Raw genomic sequence first — 23209 nt, forward strand, 5'->3', positions numbered from 1 at the left:
CATAGTCCTATTCAAAAACAAATGCAGTATTTTCTAGTGGGAGTCACTTGGAAAACGAGATGGAGCAAAAGAGGAGAGCCACTTTAGTCTTTTTGAAAAGCTGAGATGGTTTGTGATTGTATTTTCTACATTCACAAAGAAGATCACAGACTTAACAGGCTACATCCACTGGCATTTGCTAAATTGAAAGAACAAGTTGTAACTTTCTGGTTTTTGTTAATTACATGTGTTTATTAGCTATGGGGATCTGGTTTTATATGCATATTAGCTGTCTGGATCTCCCTTTACAGTATTGTTTTTGTCATTTGATAACACACAAAAATGCCCAACATTCTGTAAACAAACTTGGAACCAATAGAAAAAGCAATTCCCTTCAGTACATTTTATCCAAGGAGACTACAAAAATTCTCTGTGTTGAGGAGCTACCTCATAAATAGATCACGAGCCAGCAAAAGTTGGCTGTGACTAGTTTGCATATTTTAGTTGCATATCATCTAGTTTACAAAGCAGACTAAAGCTGACTATCAAAAAGAGATTGTATGATCTCGAGTATAGTCACCTGATGCAGCAGGCTAATAAACGCTGCTCTCCCTTGCACTTGGGTATACCATTAAAACCCTATACCATGGCCAAGTATTTCCATTTGGTCTTAGAACCCAAATTGCGACGAGCCCTGACCCTTGCCAGGTGCAATATTCTCCCTTCAGCTACCACTCAGGGCAGAATACAGAAAGTGCCTTTTAATGAAAGCATTTTGTCCCTGCAGTTCAGCCATTTAAGAATCAATCCAACACGTGATATTACACTGCCCAAGCACAGTTTAACCAGGAATAAATATCTAAACCTGTGGTTAAAACCCCCCATTGATAATATTAATCTATCAATTGTGGTAACGATGTTGGATTGTGGTTCTGCAAGTGTATTGGAAGCGCTGGCTAACTTTTTGTGCTCTGTCATCAGCAAACGGTTATAACTGTACTGGAGATTGTATCATTACACTGAGGTCGCCATTTTTCTGGTATATTGCTGCTGTTTTAATTATGCCATTAAAGGTTTATTTATATATATACAAAGCAGACTTCATGTACATGTGAACTGTATCTAGCAGGCAAGATGTGCTTTATTTTACTACATACAGGCCCTTAAATAACCTTATTATCTGGCTAGAGAGTTTAAGAGATGAACAAGTCAGAGAACCTAATCCTGTTGTACTATTTGCCACCATGCTTTCAAGTATTTATTTAGTTTTGCCATTATAGTTTTCAAACTTATCTCTGTGTTCTTGAAGTCTGAAGGTGTAACTCAACACCCAGTTGCATTCTTAAGCAAACATTCTGTGCTGGGTTTTCAGACTACAATTCATATTCCATTGTGATTAGATTGTCATTGATTCTCATGGATTTTGATTGAGTCACTGATTTGTTTTCTGAATAAAAGGAGTTTGTTAAAATTATAGGTACAGTCCAGAGGAAAGTACACCATCTAGACATGTCCAAGATGACCCAGACAAGCTGTTTGGGGTTTGTGTGAGAACTGCTAAAGAGGACCTTCAAACTTTTTTTAGTTGCTGTTTTGTGGGAAAATCTCAGAAAAATTCAAGGGATTGTGCAGAGGTTCTACAGGCAGACAGCTTTGGAACTTGATTCTCGTGTAAAACAATGGCCGTTTTCCTCGCGACGTTTCTTTTATGGCTTCCGGGGATCGGCAAAAAACGTTGCTCTCAGGGAGCCATTTCCGCACAGGCGGGCGCTGCTGCAACGCAGTAATTCCGTAATTGGCTTCGCTTCCTCTGTCCCCAGGGCTGCTATCATCAGGGTCAGCCTCTAAAAAACAACCCTTTAAAGGTGTTTTTGCTCTGAACAGTGTAAAGTTCCCGGCGGCGCGGTGCTTAATGGCACCGCTGAATGATAAAGCAGCTTCTCTTTCTTTTTTCACCTTGTCCCCGCCAAACAGCCTGTTTGCCTCCGAAGCTTCCCTCCTCACTGTCCCTCCTCGACCCCTGGAGGTCGGAGGGCAGCGCGGGTGGAGCTTCGGAGGCCAGCAGGCCGACCAACGGGGACAAGGTGAGTGGGAAGCTGGCAGAGGCGCTCCACGCAGGAGTCGCTTCGTCATCCGGCCAAGCCTCTCCTGAGGCCGCTTCGCGACGCTATGCGGCGAACGGCCTCCGCCCCCACGCCGGCAGAATTCTTGCCGGCGTGGGGGTGCCTGGGGGGCCGTGCGGAAACGGTTTTGGGGGGCCGTGCGGAAACGGCAGTGCACTGCCTGTGTGTGCAGCATGGGCAGCGGCAACACTGTGCCACCTCCAGAGGACTTTCCAGTGGTGCAGAAGGACAGAAAAACCCAAAGCAAAGGAGAACAAAAACCTTGCCACCAGAAAGCCCTCCATAGAGCTAAATGTCTTCCCTGCTGCCAGTATTCCCAGGGCCACAACCCCGCGGGAGCAGAGTAACATCAGCTCCATCGCTGAGAACACCCCCAGAAGTGTCCCCCGCCACATTAGGCTAGCACAGCTGTGGAAATGGCTGCTAGAAGTGGGTTAGGAGCTGCAGAGCCTCTCTGTTTGCCCTCCCGACTGGCATAAGTTCCACTTAACACTGGCTAGGAGGGCAAATGCATTGTGTGAGTCTGTGTCAACTTCAGTGGGCATTCGCCCCCCAACTCTGAATTGGGCTGATGGTCTGTGGTTTCCATCACCGGAAAAGTCATTTTGCCTGAATCTAAATACATGGTAGGCATATCTGGTGGAGATCTGGGCGCACCCCTTCTTCCTCTGGAGAAGGACAAGATAAACTGCTGAAGAGACATGCCACTGTCCCGTGGTGGTGAACCTTTGGCACTCCAGATGTTATGGACTTCAATTCCCATCAGCCCCTTCCAGCATGGCCAATTGGTTGAAACCACTGGTTGAAACCAAATAGGAATTTGTCTTTTCAGCTGCCAGAACTACTATAGCAAAAACTTTCCCCTGTGTGTGTCTAGGCCTTTGAATTTGAACTATTATGTGGAGGAGAAATGTACTTCAATCATGTTAGATCATCTGCTGCATGTCCTTTACAAGATAGGTCACATGTATTATATATGAAGACTTTGTATATAAATAAAACTGGTATAATGATGTTTTGCTATTGGCTTTGTTTCATTGGCAAAGAGAAAAAGTCATTAGTATTTGTACAGTCTTTTAATAACCATGATTTTCTGTTCTCAGAAAAGACCATGCTTCTCAAAATGTGTACTTCATAGTTTTGACACTTATGAGCGACATATAATCATTATTTGTTTGGTTTTTTTGTAAACGAAAGGATTGTGTTTTTTAAAGATGTACCTGAGAGGAAAGGGCAGAATAAGAGACTCAGGCAGGGGAAATAATTGGCTCTTGAAATTAAATCAAATGCCGTTTGACTGTTGTCTTTCAAAATTGTATTTTGAGAAGGGAAGTTATTCTCTGCTTATATTAACTTTGTTTTATTGAAATGAATGGAACTTCATCAATATAAAGTACAATCCTAGATTGGAAGGCCGTGTGAGATGCTCTGGATAAGTTGTCTTACCAGGAATAAAGATCTTCTTAGAAAACAGAATCTCTGCACTTCTATGTAATAAAAATAAGAAAAATATTTCCACTTCCTGATGTTGAGAATCTAGTTGACTTTCAGTTCTGCCAGTCAAATTCTCTGTCAGTTTTTCAGCATGTGTTGTAGTCATCTATGGTGTAAGAGCCAGTGCTTTTCCTATTTAATAAAAAAGGGAATGGGGGAAAAAATCTGAAATCCATAGTTGGAGAAAAGTTTGTCTGTTGTATTTTAGATGTTTTTAAAGTAAATTATTGGTCCTTATTGTACTGTGAACTGCCTAGAGCCCTTTGGGGATGAGGCGGTCTACGAAATCCAATAGAATAGAATGATAGATAGATAGATGGATGGATAGATAGATAGATAGATAGATAGATAGATGGATAGATAAATAGATAGATAGAATAGGATAGAATAGGATAGATAGATAGATAGATAGATAGATAGATAGATAGATAGATAGATAGATAGATAGATAGATAGATAGATAGATAGATAGATAGATAGATAGATAGATAGATAGATAGATAGATAGGGATGGGTAGATCTATCATATTGTTGCTCTGGGGGGACACACGTATGTGGTCAATCCCACATGCATTTCCAACTTTGGGCCCTTTGGGACCTGAGCCTTGGTATACACTGATTTTAGACTGATGTGGTATTTTCCTGTAAAATAGTAATACCCTTGTTTTACGAAGGTTCACTTAATAACAATGAATGGATAGATTGAAGGCAAGTAGAAAGGAAATATAAAAGGTAGTTGACAATCAAAACATTGGTCAATCAGAATATATGGTAATATTGCCGATACCTATTTTGGCTAATCCTAATCAAATGATTACTAAAGTCTTTGATAATTAAGACACTAATTATGCCTCACATGGCTAATCCATGAGTTGTGTGGATGTCTTCATGTCTGAGAAGGAAGACTAGATGAAAGAGAGAAAGGGAATGTCACTCACCAGAGGCGTTCCTCCCATTGGGCAAAGTGGGCAATTGCCCAGGGCACAGGTGGGCGCCAAAAATGCAGGTTCATTTGTGAGATATTTTTGTATTAGTGTTTTTTCTGTTTTTGGCCTGCAGGGGGCGCATTTTTAGGATAGCAGCCCCAAAATCTCAGGGATGTTTCGGGAGACTCTCCTGATGCTATCACCCAGGTTTGGTGAGGTTTGGTTCACAGAGTCCAAAGTTATGGACTTCCAAAGGGGGTGCCCCATCCCCCATTGTTTCCAATGGGAGCTAATAGGATATGGGGGCTACACTTTTGAGTGTCCATAACTTTGGATCCCCTGAATCAAACTTCACCAAACCTGGGTGATATCATCAGGAGCATCTCCTAAAGATACCCTGAAAGTTTGGTGCTGCTAGCTTAACAATTGCATCCCTGACAGCAAATTTTCTCAGATTTTCCTTTTAAATCCCCCTCTCCTTTGGCATGGCTTTAAAGGGGGAATCTGAGGTCCCCAGTTTAAACATTGAAAGTGATGCTGTTTCAGGGTGGGGGAGAATCAACCCCAAAATAGCATCACTTTCAATGTTGTTTAAACTGGGGACCCCAGATTCTCCTTTTAAGGTGAATTTAAAAGGAGAATCTGGGCTCCCCAGTTTAAACACAATTGAAAATGATGCTGTTTGGGGGTGGATTCCAGCATCACTTGTTTAAACTAGGGAGCCCAGATTCTCCTTTTAAATCCTCCTTAAAGGGAGAATCTGGGGTCCCCAGTTTAAATAACATTGAAAGTGATGGTGTTTCCCTCAGTTGGGGGGACTGGATACAACACCATAAAATGTTTTCATAGCAGTAATAAAACATTTTGAAAGCATTTTGAAAATGTATTCAAAAATATTTCTGCTGTGTGGCATGGCCCATTGCTGTGTTCAGATTTGTGAGTTGGAGCATGTTCTATAATGTGGTGGTGACTTTGAAACAACCTGGTGGAAAAAAATCATTGTTTGGTCATGGTGGGAGAGGGTGGCTGCCCATGGGGAGGGCATCAAACTCAGGTTTTGCCCAGGGCTCCAGTTTGCCTAGGTACGCCACTGTCACTCACTCAAGAGGAAGTGGAGAATTTGGATAAGGAAGACATTACTGGGATGGAAAAGTCTGTGGAAGGAGCAGAAGAGTAGTGGTGAAAGAGGAGCCCTTGTCTGGCATGAGCCTCAGATTCACCATGCTCATGGGACTTCTGCTGTGATGGAGAAAAAGAACTTTTTTCCAGACTGATACGAAGGGAAACTTTTCCAGACCATTCCAGTGCTTTGAGTTGGAGCCAGAGACTTATTCTGTCCCCCGTCCCTGCAACGTTGGGTCTGTTCATTCTGTTTTACTATTCCTCTATTTTGTTGAAAGTTCTTATTCCTTTCTTGCCTTTAAATAAAATTAAATATCTGCTCTTGAACAAAAACTATTTGTTTAAGTGTAGTTCAGGCTGTTAAAAGTGGTGGGTGGGATGCACAACACTGTTACTACTTACCCGACCCTTTTAAAGCTATACGGGTTACATAAGCAACCCGGTCTTTTAAAAGTCTGAGGTACATGTTTTCTCTGATGTTATAGTTGAGTACTGCTTAATATTGCAAACGGTAATGGTCCATGGCTGCTATCCAATGGAACTATCCAAAGAGGTTCTTGTCTGTATGTGATTTGCAGACTTGTTATTTCAGTTCATGTTTGTCTGCCTTTGGCTCTTTGAGCTGATAGGGCAGTTTAAAAAAACATGGACTTTATTCAGATTTGATTATTTTTAATTCTGAATTTAATTTTAAAATTTGTGAGCTGTGTTGGACACTTTGAAAATGTTTTGAATATGTGTGGGAACAGGACAACAGGACTTGGTAGTTCAGTTGGTGTTGTAACAGTTTCTGCTGCCAAACTATTCTTGGATTCATAAAAGAAGTGTCCCCTTTGGCAGTAGGAATTATTAGTCTGCCCAAATCATGCAAACCTCTAGCCATGAATTTAATTTTGCTCCATAAGTGCACATTATCTTTGGGCAAGATTCTGTGTTTTTGTGTAAATTTCTCTTTGGGTAGCAACTTCCCATGTTTTCCTTTGCTCACTAGAGTCCTGAGGATATTTCAAGCTTAACATGAAACCTCTTTCCTAATTAAATAACATAAAGTTATTTTTACCTTCATAGCATGCTGAAGATATCAAATATGCACACTTTTCTAGAAAAAGAAATGTAGTTTTATTAAGTTTTAAAGAACCTGTTTAGTAGAATTATAAGGAAAAATTGGTTGTTGTGAGTTTTCTGGGCTGTGTGGCCGTGGTGTGGTAGATCTTGTTCCTAATGTTTTGCCTGCATCTGTGGCTGGCATCTTCAGAGATGCCTCACACAGTGTGTAACAGACTTCCCTCTGTGATACACCTCTGAAGATGCCAGCCACAGATGCAGGCGAAACGTTAGGAACAGGATCTACCAGACCACGGCCACGCAGCCTGGAAAACCTACAACCAGTAGAATCCAGCTGTGAAAATGTGAAAAATGTTTACTGAAAAATAGGATGAGGTTATGTTCATCCAAGTATAATATTTAAGGACAGCAGATTATAGCTGCAAGATATAATTGATTTAATCTGTTGATTAATCAGTTCAAATTTAGCTTGATTGGTGATGGTAAATTTTAAACAGTAGGTACTGGGACTAAAGGGCACCCATGTTTATTTGGCAGGGGTATTTTTGTGTGTGTGTAGGGGACTGTAAAATGAAATAAAGAAAACGAATGTTAAGTTTATAAAAGATACATTCATTTACAGTGATTAATTTATTTAAAAAGCAGATGTTGTAATCAGCTGACAGACATAGGAAGTGAGTTTTCTCATACCATATTTATTTAATAACGATCAGCCAAATCAACTGAAAAAAGATATTTTTTACTATGAGGTTTTGTTTTTTTATTGTGCCTGACACATTGCATACATTAATAAATGAACACAGTAAGTGTTTATTTTTTATAAAGAACAAAGGAAGTATACCAATAAATAGTTGAGACCAGGCCAACATAGGAGTGTTATACAACCACCTTCCTGCTCCATAAAAATGCTGACCATATTTTTCTGACCGGGTTTCCTTTCAGTGGGTTCTCTAACTTGGCCTTGAGCAACTGGTCCAGGTCAAACCAATTCATAGTTATTGAAGCGATAGACTAACAAGAATTGTTTGCCAAATAAAACAATTTGATTAACCTTTGGAACTGGATAAGGCTTTTCAGTAAAGGGGAAATGACGTCTGGTTGGTGAATTGCTAAAAAATTCCTTTGGGGAATGTGTGAGATCTATACTATTTGTTTCTAGGATTTTGTGTGTGAAAATGAAATACATCATTCACAAATCTTTGTGTAATATTGGAGAGTAATGATCTCTTAGAACAGGAATGTACCTTGAGCTCTGTATTCACCAGCACACATTTCTCCCTCTTCACCCCACCCTCAGATCAGAAAATCCCTGGGATTTCCAAAAGCTCTGAAAGTGTGACTTTCCCTCTTCCTGGGAGATTGGCATGCGTAAAGCTTTCTTCGGGGTTTTTTTCAAATCTTCCCTGCCTTTTCCTCTCAACACCGAAACAGTTCCTCTCACTCTTTAAGCCACCAATTCAGGATGATCTCTCTTTAGACCACCATTTCAGGATGAGCAGAAGGGCTTCTTCTTCTCCTCTGTCCCTCCCCCCCTTTCCCACTGGTAAAGGTCTATTGCTGGAGCAGTGAGCATAGTGAAATTGACAAAGCTGGTTTCTTTGTGCTGTAGACTCTTTGATGTTGCTTCTCTCTCAAGCTCATTTGAGGTTGCAAGGCTGCCCCCTCCCCCCATTTTGGATAAGTGGTGTCTGTGTCTGAAGTCTGGACAAATTGGGAGAAGGGAAACAGGAAAGCAAACTGGTATTGTCAGGCAACTGAGCTTTTTCTTTTCTCTGCTGCTTTGTGGTGTTATTCTCTGAAGTAAGGGGGGTTTATATGGCACATGAGAAGCAGTTTGGAATTCTGGAGGAGGCATATGAAAGTGGGGCAAGCTTTGCTGCTCAATATTTCCATACTGCCTGGGCTTCCAGGCTTATTCATGCACTACTTATCTATCTATCAATCTGAACCCCCCCCCCCCCATTCCTCACCTGCTGTGAAATCTGCAGGAAACATATTCTGCAACGCTAGGCCAAAGATGGCAAAAAAAAAAAAGTGGCAGGTAACCTCCCCAAATGGAGGTTGCACAGAAACAACAAGGAAGCAGTGGGCAGACAAAATGATGGATCGGCTAGGGATTTTTCCGAGGAGGGTAATCTGTCTGTGTAAACAAAAAACCATGAGCAAACCCCACTGCAAAGCAAACAGCCACAAGATAAGTAGTATATGAATGAATGGCCTGTGTTGCCTGGTATTTTGTCCAGCTCTGCTGCTGATGGGAAGTGGATTCCCCCCCGCCCCCGTTTCCTCACAGCACTTTGGGGCAATCATGCAATGTCCAGCTTCCCTGAACTTCCTTGTGGTCTTTCCTAAATCTGCTTCATTTTTATCTTTTAGGAAAGATGTAGCAGAGCTGGGGAGAGGGGTTATCATGTGGAGCTTATTCATGAGCTCCTCTCAAGCAGCAGCCCTGAGAGATCATGACTGACCAAAATCAAACCAGTAAGGTTCATGGCAAAAAATGAATTTGAGGCTGAGTTTTTCAGGTATGAGGTCAATATACCAGCTCTCAACTATGCACTTGTGAATTCATATCAGAGTGCTCTGTGTAAACTGGAAGTAACTAGTGGGTTTCACCCAAGGGTACCTTGTTGGTGAGGTCCATCAGTTTAGCTGAGTTGTCATTTGCTTCAGAAGGGTCGAAAGAGGTAGAAGCAGTTCCCTCCTCTGCCATGGCTGAAACATTCCCTGTCATTAAGGAGACGTCTAGCCACTTCCTCCCTAGCCTCTGTCTCTGGCTCATTTTATGGGGGTTGTCCTTCCCTTCATTGGTCCCCTTGGTTACCTGAGCTGGGAACTTGCTTTTCCTGGAACCCTGATATTGGGTCCTCCTCCTGTCTGTCTTTGCTTTGCCTCCCTTCCTGTCCCTTCTCCCAGCCCCAGGTGCTTCTTTCCCTGAAACACTGTCCCAAATTCACCTTTCCCAAATCCCCCTTTCACCTTTTTACCAGCTGCCGGTAATCTGTCTGACAGGTCTGCTGATGATAGTGTAGTCTGGCTCTGCTCTGCTTGGGCTTTTGCTCCACCCTCAATTTCCCACCCTGGCTTCTGCTGAGGCTGAGAGAAGCCCTCTCCTCTGGTTTCTCCTGGTCTGCCACCTCTCTCCACCTTTAGTCAGCCGCCATCACTCAGCCCTTCGGCATCCTGACAGACTCTGTCTGTATCATATAGTTTTGTAGCATAATGTTCAGGAAGTCCTGAGTTGGAATTTCTCATCAGTCATGTATTCATTAGGCAGCCTTCCACTTGCAGCAAGGGAAAATATTACTGGTCTATCATATAGATTGTTGGTAAAGTTTACAAGAAGATATTATATGATACTCACTTTCAAGAGTTATAAACACTCTTTTTCATATTAAGCATACTGACTATGATCCATCCGAAGTTAAGTATTTTGAATCCTACTGAATTCAGTGAGATAGCTAAATGCACAATACTGAACTTTGGCAGGACTCTGCTCTCTTTTTGTTGTAACACAGAAGTATCTCTCTAATAAACAATGCAAGTTACTATTCATCATGATAATGTTAAGCTTATTTGGTTTTACAATAACATTGAGAAGTAACCATAATCTCTTAGTTCTTCATACAGTATTCATTTAATATTCATTTGTAAGAAACACCAAGGGGTGACTTCCCTTTGTTGTGGCAGTATTAAAATTTTTGCCATCTGTGTTTAACTTTGTAGTGTTCTGTTTGAATAATGAAGGCCATTTAAAGTTGGGGGATGATAGTAGAAAGTTGCTTAAGTTGTCTAGAATATTAATTCAAGAATGGATGTGTATCTGTATTGCTAGTCTATATTCTAGTGTTTTGGCTGAATTCCTGTCTCTCTATCAAACTGCACAGACAGGTGGGTCTCTTTTCTAGTTCAACATCAGAAGCTCTCAAAATGCTTCCAGATGTATAGTGATATGTGGCTGATTGGTGTTTTGAATCGGAATCTGCTTACCAATCCATACAAAAACTCTGAACAGTTATGTGGATTTTCCAGAAAAATATTGGAGAATTTTCTGCAAAAAAACAACAACACCACCCTCCTGCAACATTTCCAATGCCCTAAATAGTGTGGTTTGATTTCACATATTTGTTGTAGTACAGGCCGTATTTGGTGCCAATTTTTTTAAAGTACTACATATTTTAATTTTATGTACTTTCCTCATACTGTTTAAATGTAAGGAGAAAAAGAAAGGCATTGCTGACATGCTAATTTTAGTGTATCCAAAGAACTATGCATCATATGTCGAGGACATGACTGTCCACCTGCTTATTTCAACAAAATAGAACTCTTTTCCACAGATGTCATTGGAGCACTTATGTCTCAACATCCCTCCATAGCATCATATTATTTAGTTCCATGTCAGATTGGTGATTATAACATCCCTTCCACCATATGAGAGGCGATATGTAAATAACTATCTTGGTTTTGACTTGACCGGCACAGCAGATTCCTAACTTGATTTTTAATTTTGGTTATTTTATTTACTTCTGCTTTTATCCTCTCCACATTTGCAAAATAACCAAAATATGTGTGTGTCAGGGTCCCCCTCCAGAGTACCGCGGGGGAGCCCTGATGCCTTCCCTCCAAACCCTACCTCCAGCCTTTCTGTTCCCGGCCTCACCCCCCTGTTCCCAGGGAGGCGGGAGGGTCAAACAGTGGGGCCTAAACCCCCCCAGGGGTCAGCCTGGCCTCTCCAATACAGTTCCCTGGGAGAGCCTTCGTTCCTTCCACAGGACTCCCCTTTAGGTGCCTCCCCCTCGAGGGAGCTTCTGTTTGCTCCACAAGTCTCCCTGTCCCAGAACTGGGGCCTGTTCTCTCCACAGGCCTTCCACTTTCCCTCCTGTCCCTCAGCTGGCTATTCTTCCTTAACCTCCGCCTTCCAGCCCCCCTCTCTGCACACCCTTCCTTCTGCCTCCTGTCCCACGCACACTCCCAGCTGCTGCTGTTCTTCCCCTTTTATCCCCTCGCCGCCTCTACACTCTTAAAAGGGGCTCCTCTCTTGCCGGGTTTGCTCTTCCTTTCCAGACTCCTCCGCTCACGCCTTCTGTCATGCCGGACGGCAGTCTGGAGGGCCGTGACGCCGGGCGCCAAGCCGGTGGTGGTCGAAAGCCGAAGTCCCGCTTCCTCCCTGGGAGGCGGCCCGGCCAGCAGTTCGGCGCAGCGCCGGAAGCGCCGCTTGAGAAGGCGCCGTTCCCTTCGTCGCCCGGAGGCGAAGCCGCGTCCGCCGCCCTCGTCGCTGCGCACCCCCCCTCCGAGCCAGGATTGGCCGCGATGGAGTATCGCAGTAATGCTGGCGGCCGGAGCCCGCCGGGCGTCCAGCGCCCAGCGCCGCCCGGAGGGTTTCCACGCCCTGAGCGGTTCGTCACGCCTGCCCCTCGGCCGCCTAATCCAGCCGCTGGGATTAGGCGTCGGTGGCGTATGCGGCGAGGCGGCCATCGAACCGCGTGGGCCAGCTGGCGGCGGTAAGTCCGAGTAAATGCACGCCCCGGACAATGTGTGTTTTCTCTTACAAATTCTAGGGATTATCAAATAAAAAACAAACAACTTGGAAACTACAAAGGTTGCCTAGAATGGCAGTGGCAATAGCATTCATTATTTTAATGTATTGTCGAAGGCTTTCACGGCCGGAATCACTTGGGTGCTGTGTGGTTTCCGGGCTGTATGGCCGTGTTCTAGCAGCATTCTCTCCTGACGTTTCGCCTGCGTCTGTGGCTGGCATCTTCAGAGGAACAGAAGTAGAACTTGGCAGTCAGCACAATTCCCAGGTTTCTTCATTGTTATTTTTTTTAAAAAATTCTACTTCTGTTGTAATCTGAAGATGCCAGCCACAGACGCAGGCGAAACGTCAGGAGAGAATGCTGCTAGAACACGGCCATACACCCCGGAAACCACACAGCACCCAAATTCATTATTTTTATTTTATGAAAGAGTGACTCTTCAGAAATGGAGAATTGTGCACAGAGAAGCACTATGAAGTTTCCTCCTAACTTCTCTGGTTCAAAATACTTACAATTCCTTTACTTTTCTTAGGTTCTTCCTGTTACAATACTAGATTTATGGCTAACGCTGCTATTGAGAATGACCCGGAGTTACAACCTCAGGTTGGAGCCTGGAGACTTTGGAGAGCAGTTCCCCTGGAGGAAATGACAGAATTGGAGGCTGGACTTTTCTGAATCACATTCCTAAATCCTTCCCTCTCTCCATTCTCCATCCTCCCCAGGCACTTCTCCCCAAATCTCCAGGAATTACCCAAACCAGAGTTGGAAATCTAGTAACATTTTTGGAGGAAACCAGGCAGGAAGAATCTAGAAGTTTCTCCTAGTGGAAGTAGTTCAAAGTAATGTGTTTGATTTGGGTGCTGTGTGGTTTCCGGGCTGTATGGCCGTGTTCTAGCAGCATTCTCTCCTGACGTTTTGCCTGCATCTGTGGCTGGCATCTTCAGAGGATCTGATGTTGGGAAAGCAAGTGGAGTATATATCTGTTGGAGTGTCCAGGGTGGGTGGGGAAACCTTGACTGTGAGTAACAAAGGCGGCAACCAGGTCAATAGTTGAGGGCATCTGAATAGAAGTATGAGTAACAATTATAGCCTGGGAGTAACCCTGTAGATAGCAAGGTCACTGGTGGGAGCATCTGAATAGTCTACATAGTTTGGTGGTTCTACATAGTCTACATAGGAACCACCAAACGCAGTGCACAGACACGTATCAAAGAACACCTGGTAAAGGCACGCTGCAGACTATTTCAAAGCCAAGAAAAAATCAGCAATAGCAGAACACGCATGATAAACCAACCTGGACATAGAATATTATTTTTCTGAAAAAAACAGAAATTCACAACGGACCACTACTCTACAGAAAGCCATCACTCACGATCTAGACTACTACACAGAGAAGCAATTGAAATCCATAAGCACATGGACAATTTTAACAGGAAGGAAGAAACTATGAAAATGAACAGAACTTGGCTGCCAGTGTTGAAAAATACTAGGGTCAAGACTGTGTCAAACCAGCTCCACACAAACACAGGATGACCATAGACAAAAGAAACAAAGGCCAAGATACTTATATTCAGATGAGAATGCTGCTAGAACACGGCCATACAGCCCGGAAACCACACAGCACCCAAGTGATTCCGGCCGTGAAAGCCTTCGACAATACAATGTGTTTGATTGACTCTCTGGAACCAGAGAAAGAAAAAATAATCTTTAATTGATACTAATGGACAACTGAGTATGGTCAAATGGTCAAAGCAAGGCAGGAGGTAACTTGGCAGTCAGCACAATTCCCAGGTTTCTTCATTGTTATTTTTTTAAAAATTCTACTTCTGTTGTAATTTTCCTGGAATAAGATTGAGCTGTGCTAATTGATTCAAATTTCCTTGGTCTTAGTTGGAGAAACTTCAGAAATTGGGAGTACCTTATGCTTTGTAGCTGAGCATCATTCTTGAACTCCATGCTGTTATATTTATACAGGGAAGAACCAGAACAGTGTGTAGCTATTGCTTAACATTTTCTGTTGTGCTAATGCCTTCAGGCCATTCATGTTCTCCTTGTGGTTAGAGCTGTTCAGATTTAAAGAAAGTGACTCCCCCTGCTCCAGGAATTTTTAATATAATTAAAAAAAACTCCAAAAGATTAGAATTAGTAGTAATATCTTTAATGGGATTGGAACCAATTTTAAAACTGTGATGCCCTTTGAAAACCTCAGTGTTAAAAATGGTTCCTGGACTCCCCATATGACTTCCTCCATTATAATATCATTATTTATTTATTTTGGTATTTATGTCTCACATTTCTCCCCACTGAAGACCCAGTGGCTTCCAACTTCGCCCTTCTTTCCTCCATTTTATCCTCACTGAATAAAATAGAAGTTGGAAAGAACCTAGAGACCTTCCAGTCTAGTCACCCACATCGTGCAGGATGACATCCCTAATGAATAATCATCCGATTTTTGCTGAAACACTTTCGAGGAGGAAGAATCTTGTGAAATAGATTAGGCTGAGAGAATAACTGGCCCAAGGTCACCCAGGGAATTTCCATGACAGGCTGGGGATTTGATCAGTTGCTGAAATGTGCAGCTGCAGATGAATATTGGATATACGGTAGATTGTTCTGCACCCTTGACCTGAAAGGTAATGTGACTGTGAACCAGTGCTTCATCTGGACTGTGTACATTCTCCCTAGAACAAAAATCCCCAATATTTTTGAGCCTGTGGCCACATTTGGAATTCTAACATGGCATGGTGAGCACAACAACAAAATGACTGCTGAGAAATGGCTCTTGTGAGAGCAGAGACAACCCCAAAAGTATTGCCACTTCAGCAGCATAGAGTAGGTTCTTGTTGGCAGCTGCTGCAGCTGCTGCAGATGGTTTGTGAAATTGGCAGCTGCTGCAGATGCATTGTAAAAAAAATTGCACAATCCATCACATTTCCATAGTCAGTAAGAAGGTTTGCTGAGCAAAAGCCCTATGTGGCCCCAACCACTGCCTAGAAATATTTGGTGGGCACCAGAAGAGGTGTCAGTGGGTGCCTCTGCCTTAGAACATGCCGCAGAGTTCTCTATTCCAGATTCTTCAGTGGACCAGCCAATATAGAAAGGACTGTCTAAATGTGAAAAGTCTGAAAATCAATAGGTTATATAAACAAATAACTACTCACTGTGATGAAACATGTTGTTACTATGCTCACACCTGCTAAAAGGATGAAGAAATTAACAGTGTGCAGCTCCTACTTACTGTATTAATTCTGCTAAAATGTGGCAGTCTGCAACACCATGGGGACATAGCTGCCTTGCACAGGTGTGACTTTAATATGCAAAATAAAGAGGAGGATATGGGAGGTAATAGGTACAGTTCTAATTCAAATATTAGTCTTTTTCTTCAAAACATACTAAAACAAAAAGCAATCCCGTCTGCTAAAATGCAAAACATACAGCTAACTGGAGAGCTTTTCTTTCTTGACTAATACATTTGAGTTTTCTATTTTTCTTTTCTGTTCAGTCTGTATCACGTATTTCAAAGGTGAAATGAGCTTTGTCTATACATAAGATTTCATTAATTGCTTTAGTAGTGCCAAAACACACACATCTGCAGCTCTGATACTGGTGGCAAAAATATTACATTGAGCTATTTCTTTGTCAAAGTCCCCCCTTTTTCGTTGAAGTTGACATGGGATGTTCTTGGAGTCATCCCATGCTTGTATGGTGTTTCACTTTCTTGTCTTAATAATCTTGTGATGTAGGTCAGTCTGAGAGAGCAACTTGCCCAAAGACTCCCAGTGAGTTTCATGGCTAAGTGGGGATTTAGGCTCAGTTTCTGCAAGCTTAGCACTCTTTCCATTACACTGGCTTCATTCCTTTCTGGTTACTGTACTTTAAAAAGAAAGATGCAGTAATAAACTCCTCAGTTACCTTCCTATATAAGCTAGAGGTATCAGATCTAATTAGTGAGTCTAAGTTTGTAAGGCTGTTCATGGCCTTAAGTTCGTTTGCAGACCTGCTTAATATTGAAATTATGCCTTTTCAGACTTGCCTAGACAGAGATTTAATTTTTCCATGGAAGTGTTGACCGCATGGGGACATTATATATATTTTTTCAGCATTAGATGAGAAACTATGTTGGGATCTTGCAAGGAATTGCCAGCATTGACCTCATCACACATCCTAAATAACCCGATGGGTTTGCCAAGTGTTGTGAGAAAATACAGTAACTGCCAGCAATACTCCAGCCTTATCACCCATTTGTTGCTGTATTTCGTGTACTCTATGAAATTCAGTGTCCTCATCTTTTAGAAGCTAAGGGATACAGTGTCAAAGACAACTTTATTGGTACATATTCCTACCTGAGGATTGTGTGCCCCCTTGGGAGCTTTTTTAATGTGTGGGTTCAAATGATCGTGCTCCTATGGTAGCCTCAGCTGGTTTTCAGTGAAGCCTGTACCTAGGATACACCATTTCAAATAGCTGGGACACAGGATACTTCCATATGGAATTTTTCCTGCATGGAAAGCGGGAAGCCCCACATTAAAGATAAACATCCACACTACTCTGTGGTCATTCTGAACATGTGTTTTGTAATTCCCAGCACTTTCCTCTTTAAGCCAAAGAAAAAAATAAACCTGTTTTTCCCTGGCTTACGGAGGAATTTCTGGAGCAACTCTTGCAACTGCTGGGAGTGAGTTTGCTTTCAAAATGCCACTCAGCAGGCAAAATGCTACCCCTCCCCTCCCTCCCTCTCCCTCCCTCCCCTTCCCTTGCATGCCACCCCTCCCCTCCTCCTCCCTCCCCCAGGGTGGGTGGGCCATGTCCAGGTATTGCCCCCCTCCTTCCCTTGCATGCCACCCCTCACTCCCTCCCCTCCCTCACTCCCCTTTACTGTTCTTATCCCCCCATCCTGAAAAGGGTGTTCTCCCTTTCTTCTGCCAAGATGTGATGTAGCTACAGCATGGCTTGGTAGTAGGGTTGCCAGTCCCATAGTGGGAAAGGGGGATGCTACTACCCTCCTTATTATTTTTCTAATGACCATGAGATCACTTCTGGTGAAAACCTGGAAGTGATGACACACCTCTCTAGGAATTGCTGGAAACTCTGTGATAGAATATCATGCCGTTGCCAACAGCTTCCCCCTCAGGTCCTCCCCAATCCAGATGTCATGCAGTTTTCCAGTCTGTACCTGGCAATACTGCTGGACAGGGAAAAGTTAAGTGAGGGAAAAGGAGGTTTTTTTGGGCCATGGGACTGTGATTTCATCTCATGCATCCTCATGATTGAATACTCCTCAGTACAGTGTTATCTTTATCATTTGTATGCCTCTGCTTAGTGTGGATAGTCAGCCTTCTTTCTTGGTTACATATTAGCCACTAAAGGGGTCAGGATGTACTTTGCAAGGCAATAGATTTGGTCTCTGGCACACAAATTGACTCTTTTTATATGTCAATCTTCTTTCAATTAACAATATTTTTGGCCTGGCTCGTCTACGTTTTGATGGCAGGACAGCTTCAGTTTCAGTATCCCCCCCCCCCAAATGTTTTATAGAACAGCACCCAACTTTTGTGAAACGCCTGCAATTGTAAATTATTCTGGGCACATTCTGGAGAGTGTTCTCTTACAGCACGTGGATCTCCAGACAGACTTGTTTGGCCTCGCCATTATCGGAAATGACTGCGAGATTTCACTGTGTGCTCTGGAGCGCCCCTGCAAGTGCTTATTACATGGGAAGATTTGGCAGACCGTAAGAGTTTGATCTTCTCATTGAAGGACCCTTTATAACTTTCCAAAGAGCCCTGGGGTTCCTCAGCACACAGTCTGAAAACTTCTGGTCTGAGCTAATCACAACACAACAAATTTCAGTGAGGAGCAGAAACATTTAAACTGGAGCTTTTTAAACTGAATAGCAAATAGTCAGCTCAGTGAGGGCAATGCTTCGTCGCTTTGGGGTGTTTTTTTAAAAAAAGGTATATAAAGAAGCTGGACTGCATGAACGTTTAACTCATTTTGTGTCGAAGCTATATTCACTTTGACATTTGATTCCCAGCCTCAGTGCTCATTGTTTTGAGATGCAAGTGGGAGGTAGTATCTGCGATGGAGTAGTTTTATTACTACTATTCAAGGAAAGTGCAAAAGCCTGTTCTAGAGAGAAGTTCTGGAGAAAAGCTTTGCTTCTGGTTTAAGAGTTATGAGGTGAAAATGTCAATGTTCCCTTTACTTCTGAAGGATTGCAGCGACTTAAAAACTCCTGGAAAGATGGAAAGCATCAAACTGGCATTTGAAGAAGTAAGATGATCTACATCACCTCCAAAACTTTAGTTTAGGAAGAGAGTTCAATTTTTTTTTAGGGTGGGGTGGGGGGAACACCACCAGACAGAAGTACTTTCTTTTGATAGTATTTCCCAGTTGGGAAGTCTTCTTCGATATTTCAGTAAATGTATTTGCATTTCTAGTATGGTTTTAATAAGGATCTGTAGAAAGGCCTTTTGTTCTTTGTGACTAGTTTTATATATTGATCAGAATGCTTTCATGTTTGATTAAATTTCAATCTACATGAACCCAAGCAGCCAAAAATGCTGGGAGGAAAATTACAGCAGCAAAAGTGAATCAATCATTTGTAGCTTTTACATGGTTGCTGATCTTCTTGTATGTTGCACTTTTGTGTCTGACAAGTGCCAATTTGGCCAAAAATAGATTTTAAAAACTTTTCTTATAAGTTAAGAAAAGCAATTTGTTTGACTTCATCACTATATGAAAACATTTATAGTGCACTATCAAATATAACAACTTTCTAAGCCCATTGACTTTTAAATTATGAAGGGTGCGACTGTATTTGGAATTCACTATTAGTTTCTTATGTTGCAGTCTTAAGCACTCTTACTGTGGGATAAGTACCAGTATGATCAATGGATCACTTCTGTGTCACACCAGATAATGTCTGGCTGCACAGAACCATTACTTCTAATTTTATTCACAAACTTCATGTGGCAGTGACCATGCAATGGATTTAGCTAAAGGTTCTAATTCTATGCATGTTTATTTGGGAGTAGCCCAAGTGAATACATGGGATTTACACCTAAATAAATGCATGTAATATTGGACTGTTAGACAGAAATCCTGTTCACATTTATACTGAGTCCATTTAATTAATTGGAACGGGTTTCCATTAAAACACTGAATTAGAATTCTATTAGTTATTAGCATTATCCAGAAACCACTGTTCACACAATCCTTATCAGTTCCATCTAGAATTACTAGCTTTGACTGAATTGGTTATGAGTTGTATTTATACCACAATTACCATAATACAGACACTGAAATTCTTAGGTGTTGGAATAAGAGCAAATGTTGTGCAAGACATTTGCACAATTCTGTGTTATTTCTGACACTAGTTAAGAAAAAACTTTTATTTTCATCCTTTCCTATAGCCCTTGCTTTGGTTCTTTATTCCTGAATCTTGTGTCACTCTTTTGCTTGTGTTACTTTGTAAAGTCTGTGTATATGGTATATAATAATAGTGATGTGTGTGTGTGTATATATATATATATATATGGTTACACACAATAGCAAGATTTAATTGCATGGAATTTTTATGCAGGTCATTGAAAAGTGTGATTGGAAGCAATGGATGAGCAATCCCAAGGAATGACGGGTCCTCCTGTTCCTCAATTTCAGTCACAGGTAAAATATTTTAAGAACTGTCTGTGAAGGACAGGTAGTAAAGAGATGCATTAAGAAAGTATTTTAAAATCAAAAACTGCGTTTGAAAAGATTCATCTATTTTTCATTTCTGTTTCACACACCCTAATAATGCAGTATGAATTTCAGGCCTTCCAGTTTTATCTTCAGTTTTAGAACTAGACTTTCATGCAGTTTTGTCCTAATCCTCTACATGATTTACTTTTTTCTAAGAGTAGGATGGACTACAAAATATAATGGAGTGCAGAGAGTTAGGCTGGGTAGAGTAAGAAGGTATTGGGGGAGGGGGGAATAGCTTCAATGCCGATGAAAATAATCCTGAAAGTGGTATTTCTTTTGCAGTCTGAATAACTTTGAAAGACATTACGTTTTATACTTTCAAGCACTACAAAATTGTGTTTTAAAGGTTAATGTAATAGTGCATTTAAAGTTTTTTGTCTTAAAATGTAATCCAGAACATTTTATTCTGTCTTCTTTTTGCGAGTGGGGGACCACTACCCCTCCCCTCACATGCATGTTCAAAAGCATTGACAAACTGGGCATTTTAAAGCCTATTATTATTATTATTATTATTATTATTATTATTATTATTATTATTATTATTATTATTATTATTATTATTATTATTATTATTATTATTATTGTTGTTGTTGTTGTTGTTGTTGTTGTTGTTGTTGTTGTTGTTGTTGTTAGTTATACAAATGTCCTGCCTTTTTTCAATCATTAAATTCACCTGGGTTTACAGGCTGTTCCCTAGAGTCTCCTATCCAGGTACTGATGAGACCCAAACCTGCTTAACTTCATCAGGCTTGCTGCCTCATGTGCCTTCAAACCTTATCCCAGGTGTCCTGAACCTTGCTATAGAACAAAGGGTAGATCTGTCTTCACTCTCTGACCTGTCATGGAACTTTCAGGTGTTGGAACCTGGCTGATGAGGGTGACATCACTTGTTTGATTAATCCCTGTTACCACAGTTGGAAAATAGAAGTTGGAATCTGGAGCACACAGAACCAGCAATAAAATCTTGCGGTGGGAAAGAAGCCAGGTTCCAGCGCAAGGTTATTTTTGGCTTATGTCATTCTAATGCTGTTCAAATCTTTGGAACATGTAAATTTTTAAGTAATTGCATGAGAATGCTACTAAGTTACCATACTTTTCCTGTTGACAAGAGTTGCACTGAGGGATGATTTGTTCTGTTGATTTTCACAACTAAGTCTTTGCAGAATGGTGGAGCTATGAATAAGCAAAAGAGATAGTAGCACAGGAAGTAGCTCTTGGACTTCAGCAGTCATAACTCTTATGTCTGTGTAATTTTCATGGTGCAAAAATAGAAGGGTACACTGTTGGGAATGGGGGGGGGGTTGGTCTAACAGACACCTCCCATGTACTTCATCCCATTCTATTACTAAGGCTCCCCTAACTCTCAGGAGTGACTTTCTGAGTTGGAAGGCAGAAGTGTCCTGCCAGCAGAGCTTCATTTATGGCTCTTTGGATCCAATCCTTATGTAAAAATCTCAATCATCAGTTAAACCACATAAGAAGAATACTTATTTTCCCCCATTCGGATATTTCAATTTTAGATATTTATGCGAGTCAAAAAATTAACATCATTGTAATTCTTTTCAACAAGGCAAATATAGTCAATGGGATCTGAATCCACCTGTCTCTCATTTTTTATCTCACTCTTCCTCCAAAGATTTCTGGGTGGGGAACACAGTTCTTCTGTCCTTTGGTTTATTCTTAAGATAACCCTATGAAACAGGTCAGACTGAGAGAGAAAGGAGCCAGCTGTTGGTCACACAGTAAACTTCATGACTGAGTGAAGGTTTCAACTTAGGTCTCCCAAATCCTTGTCCTGTACTCTAATCACTGTACCATACTAGTTCCCATTAATCAGATTAGAGAATGAGAAATTTTTCAGAAGATCCATGCCACTCTGAATAATAGCAAGAAAGAGAGTGCAGAGATCAGTGTACATGGGTCTGAATACAGAAGTTGTATTTGGAAGTGATTGACATGTCATGCAGCAGTCATGCTTTGCTGTTTGTGTAACTATAGCCCTTACATGTGAAGGGAAGGATCATGCAGTAGGCAGGGCTGTTTAGCTAGATATGACTCCCTGGTTGGTGTCCACAGCATGTTCTGAAGAGCAAAAATGAACATAATACTTAACAGGCACGGGTGGCAAAATATTGGTGTTTGCAAGCTCACTTCAAAGTCAAGCTAGCATTAACTGTGGTTATCATTGGTACAGATTTAATCATAAGCCACGGTTGAGGATGACATGGGAGGGAAGGCAGGAATTCACACTAGAGCAGGAAGGGAGACGGGCAGCATGTGACTGACTTCATATCTCCAAACTGTAGTTGGAAGGAGGCAGTGATATCTTTGCTCTGAATGTGAGAAAGTATTGATGATCTAGATAAACATCTATAGATGACAGTTTATAGAAATCAGCCTAGTTGACATGTAGAAATCCTTGCTGATTTTTTTTAAATGTGATAGTTAAAATGCAATCTGACAATGACTAAAATGTACTGTAATATGTTCTCTGACCTACCAATGCCCCAATTATGGGCAAGCCTGTTCCTTTTCCAAATTGCATTGTGGCTGGGAGGAAGACCTGGGTGATAGTTGGAGATGTGCAGCTATGTTGCTTCTCATGTCAGGTCTCCATGTCGAAATTGTATGACAGGACAAGGGAGCGGATGAGACAAGCTGTCAGTCAGCCACACTGCCCTTTGAAGAAAGGCCATTGGGGGTGGGGGGGAAGGTGCTGCAAATGGGCTGTGAAGTTTACATACACTGCCCACTGTTAAACAGATTACCTCTAATGAAGTGTCTAATGCTCAGGCCATATCAGCCTAATCCTCAGTGGCAGTTCATCCCTCAACTGCCAAAAAACACCGCCCTCTGGCCCTCTCTCGCCACTCTGGCCGCCAAACACAGGGAGGTGCCTGGTCTTAATAAAGCCAGACAGTGTGTGATCTGACATGCAAATGTAGGTCATTGCATATGTAAATGTGTTATTACAAACCTGCATGCCAAAACACATTAGTGAGACTTTGCTCTCAGCATGCGGTTGTCACACTGCCTTAGTAGTTCACGCTAATGTTTGTCAAGTTACTGCGCAGACAGAGGATGCAATTCCCAATTCAAATTTTGAAATATATGCTGGCTTAAAAAAAAAAATTCGCAACCTCCCCCAGCTTAATGTAGCCACATTCTTCATCTCTGTACCATGAGCATTTGAATAATGAGAGAACTCCCCAAGTTT

General features: G+C 41.8%; 1 protein-coding gene across 1 annotated transcript in view; it reads left to right on the top strand.

The window, feature by feature from the left end:
- The window catches only part of NEK7 (NIMA related kinase 7), a 104108-nt gene that overhangs the window by 14164 nt on the left and 66735 nt on the right, over positions 1 to 23209 (top strand). Inside the window, exon 2 of the mRNA XM_048496751.1 lies at positions 19832 to 19914. Coding sequence (XP_048352708.1) covers positions 19858 to 19914 — 57 coding nt within the window. The 5' untranslated portion in view covers positions 19832 to 19857. The remainder of the gene's footprint in view (positions 1 to 19831; positions 19915 to 23209) is intronic.

The sequence above is a fragment of the Sphaerodactylus townsendi genome, linkage group LG05 (assembly GCF_021028975.2).
Source record: "Sphaerodactylus townsendi isolate TG3544 linkage group LG05, MPM_Stown_v2.3, whole genome shotgun sequence".
Classification (NCBI taxonomy): domain Eukaryota; kingdom Metazoa; phylum Chordata; class Lepidosauria; order Squamata; family Sphaerodactylidae; genus Sphaerodactylus; species Sphaerodactylus townsendi.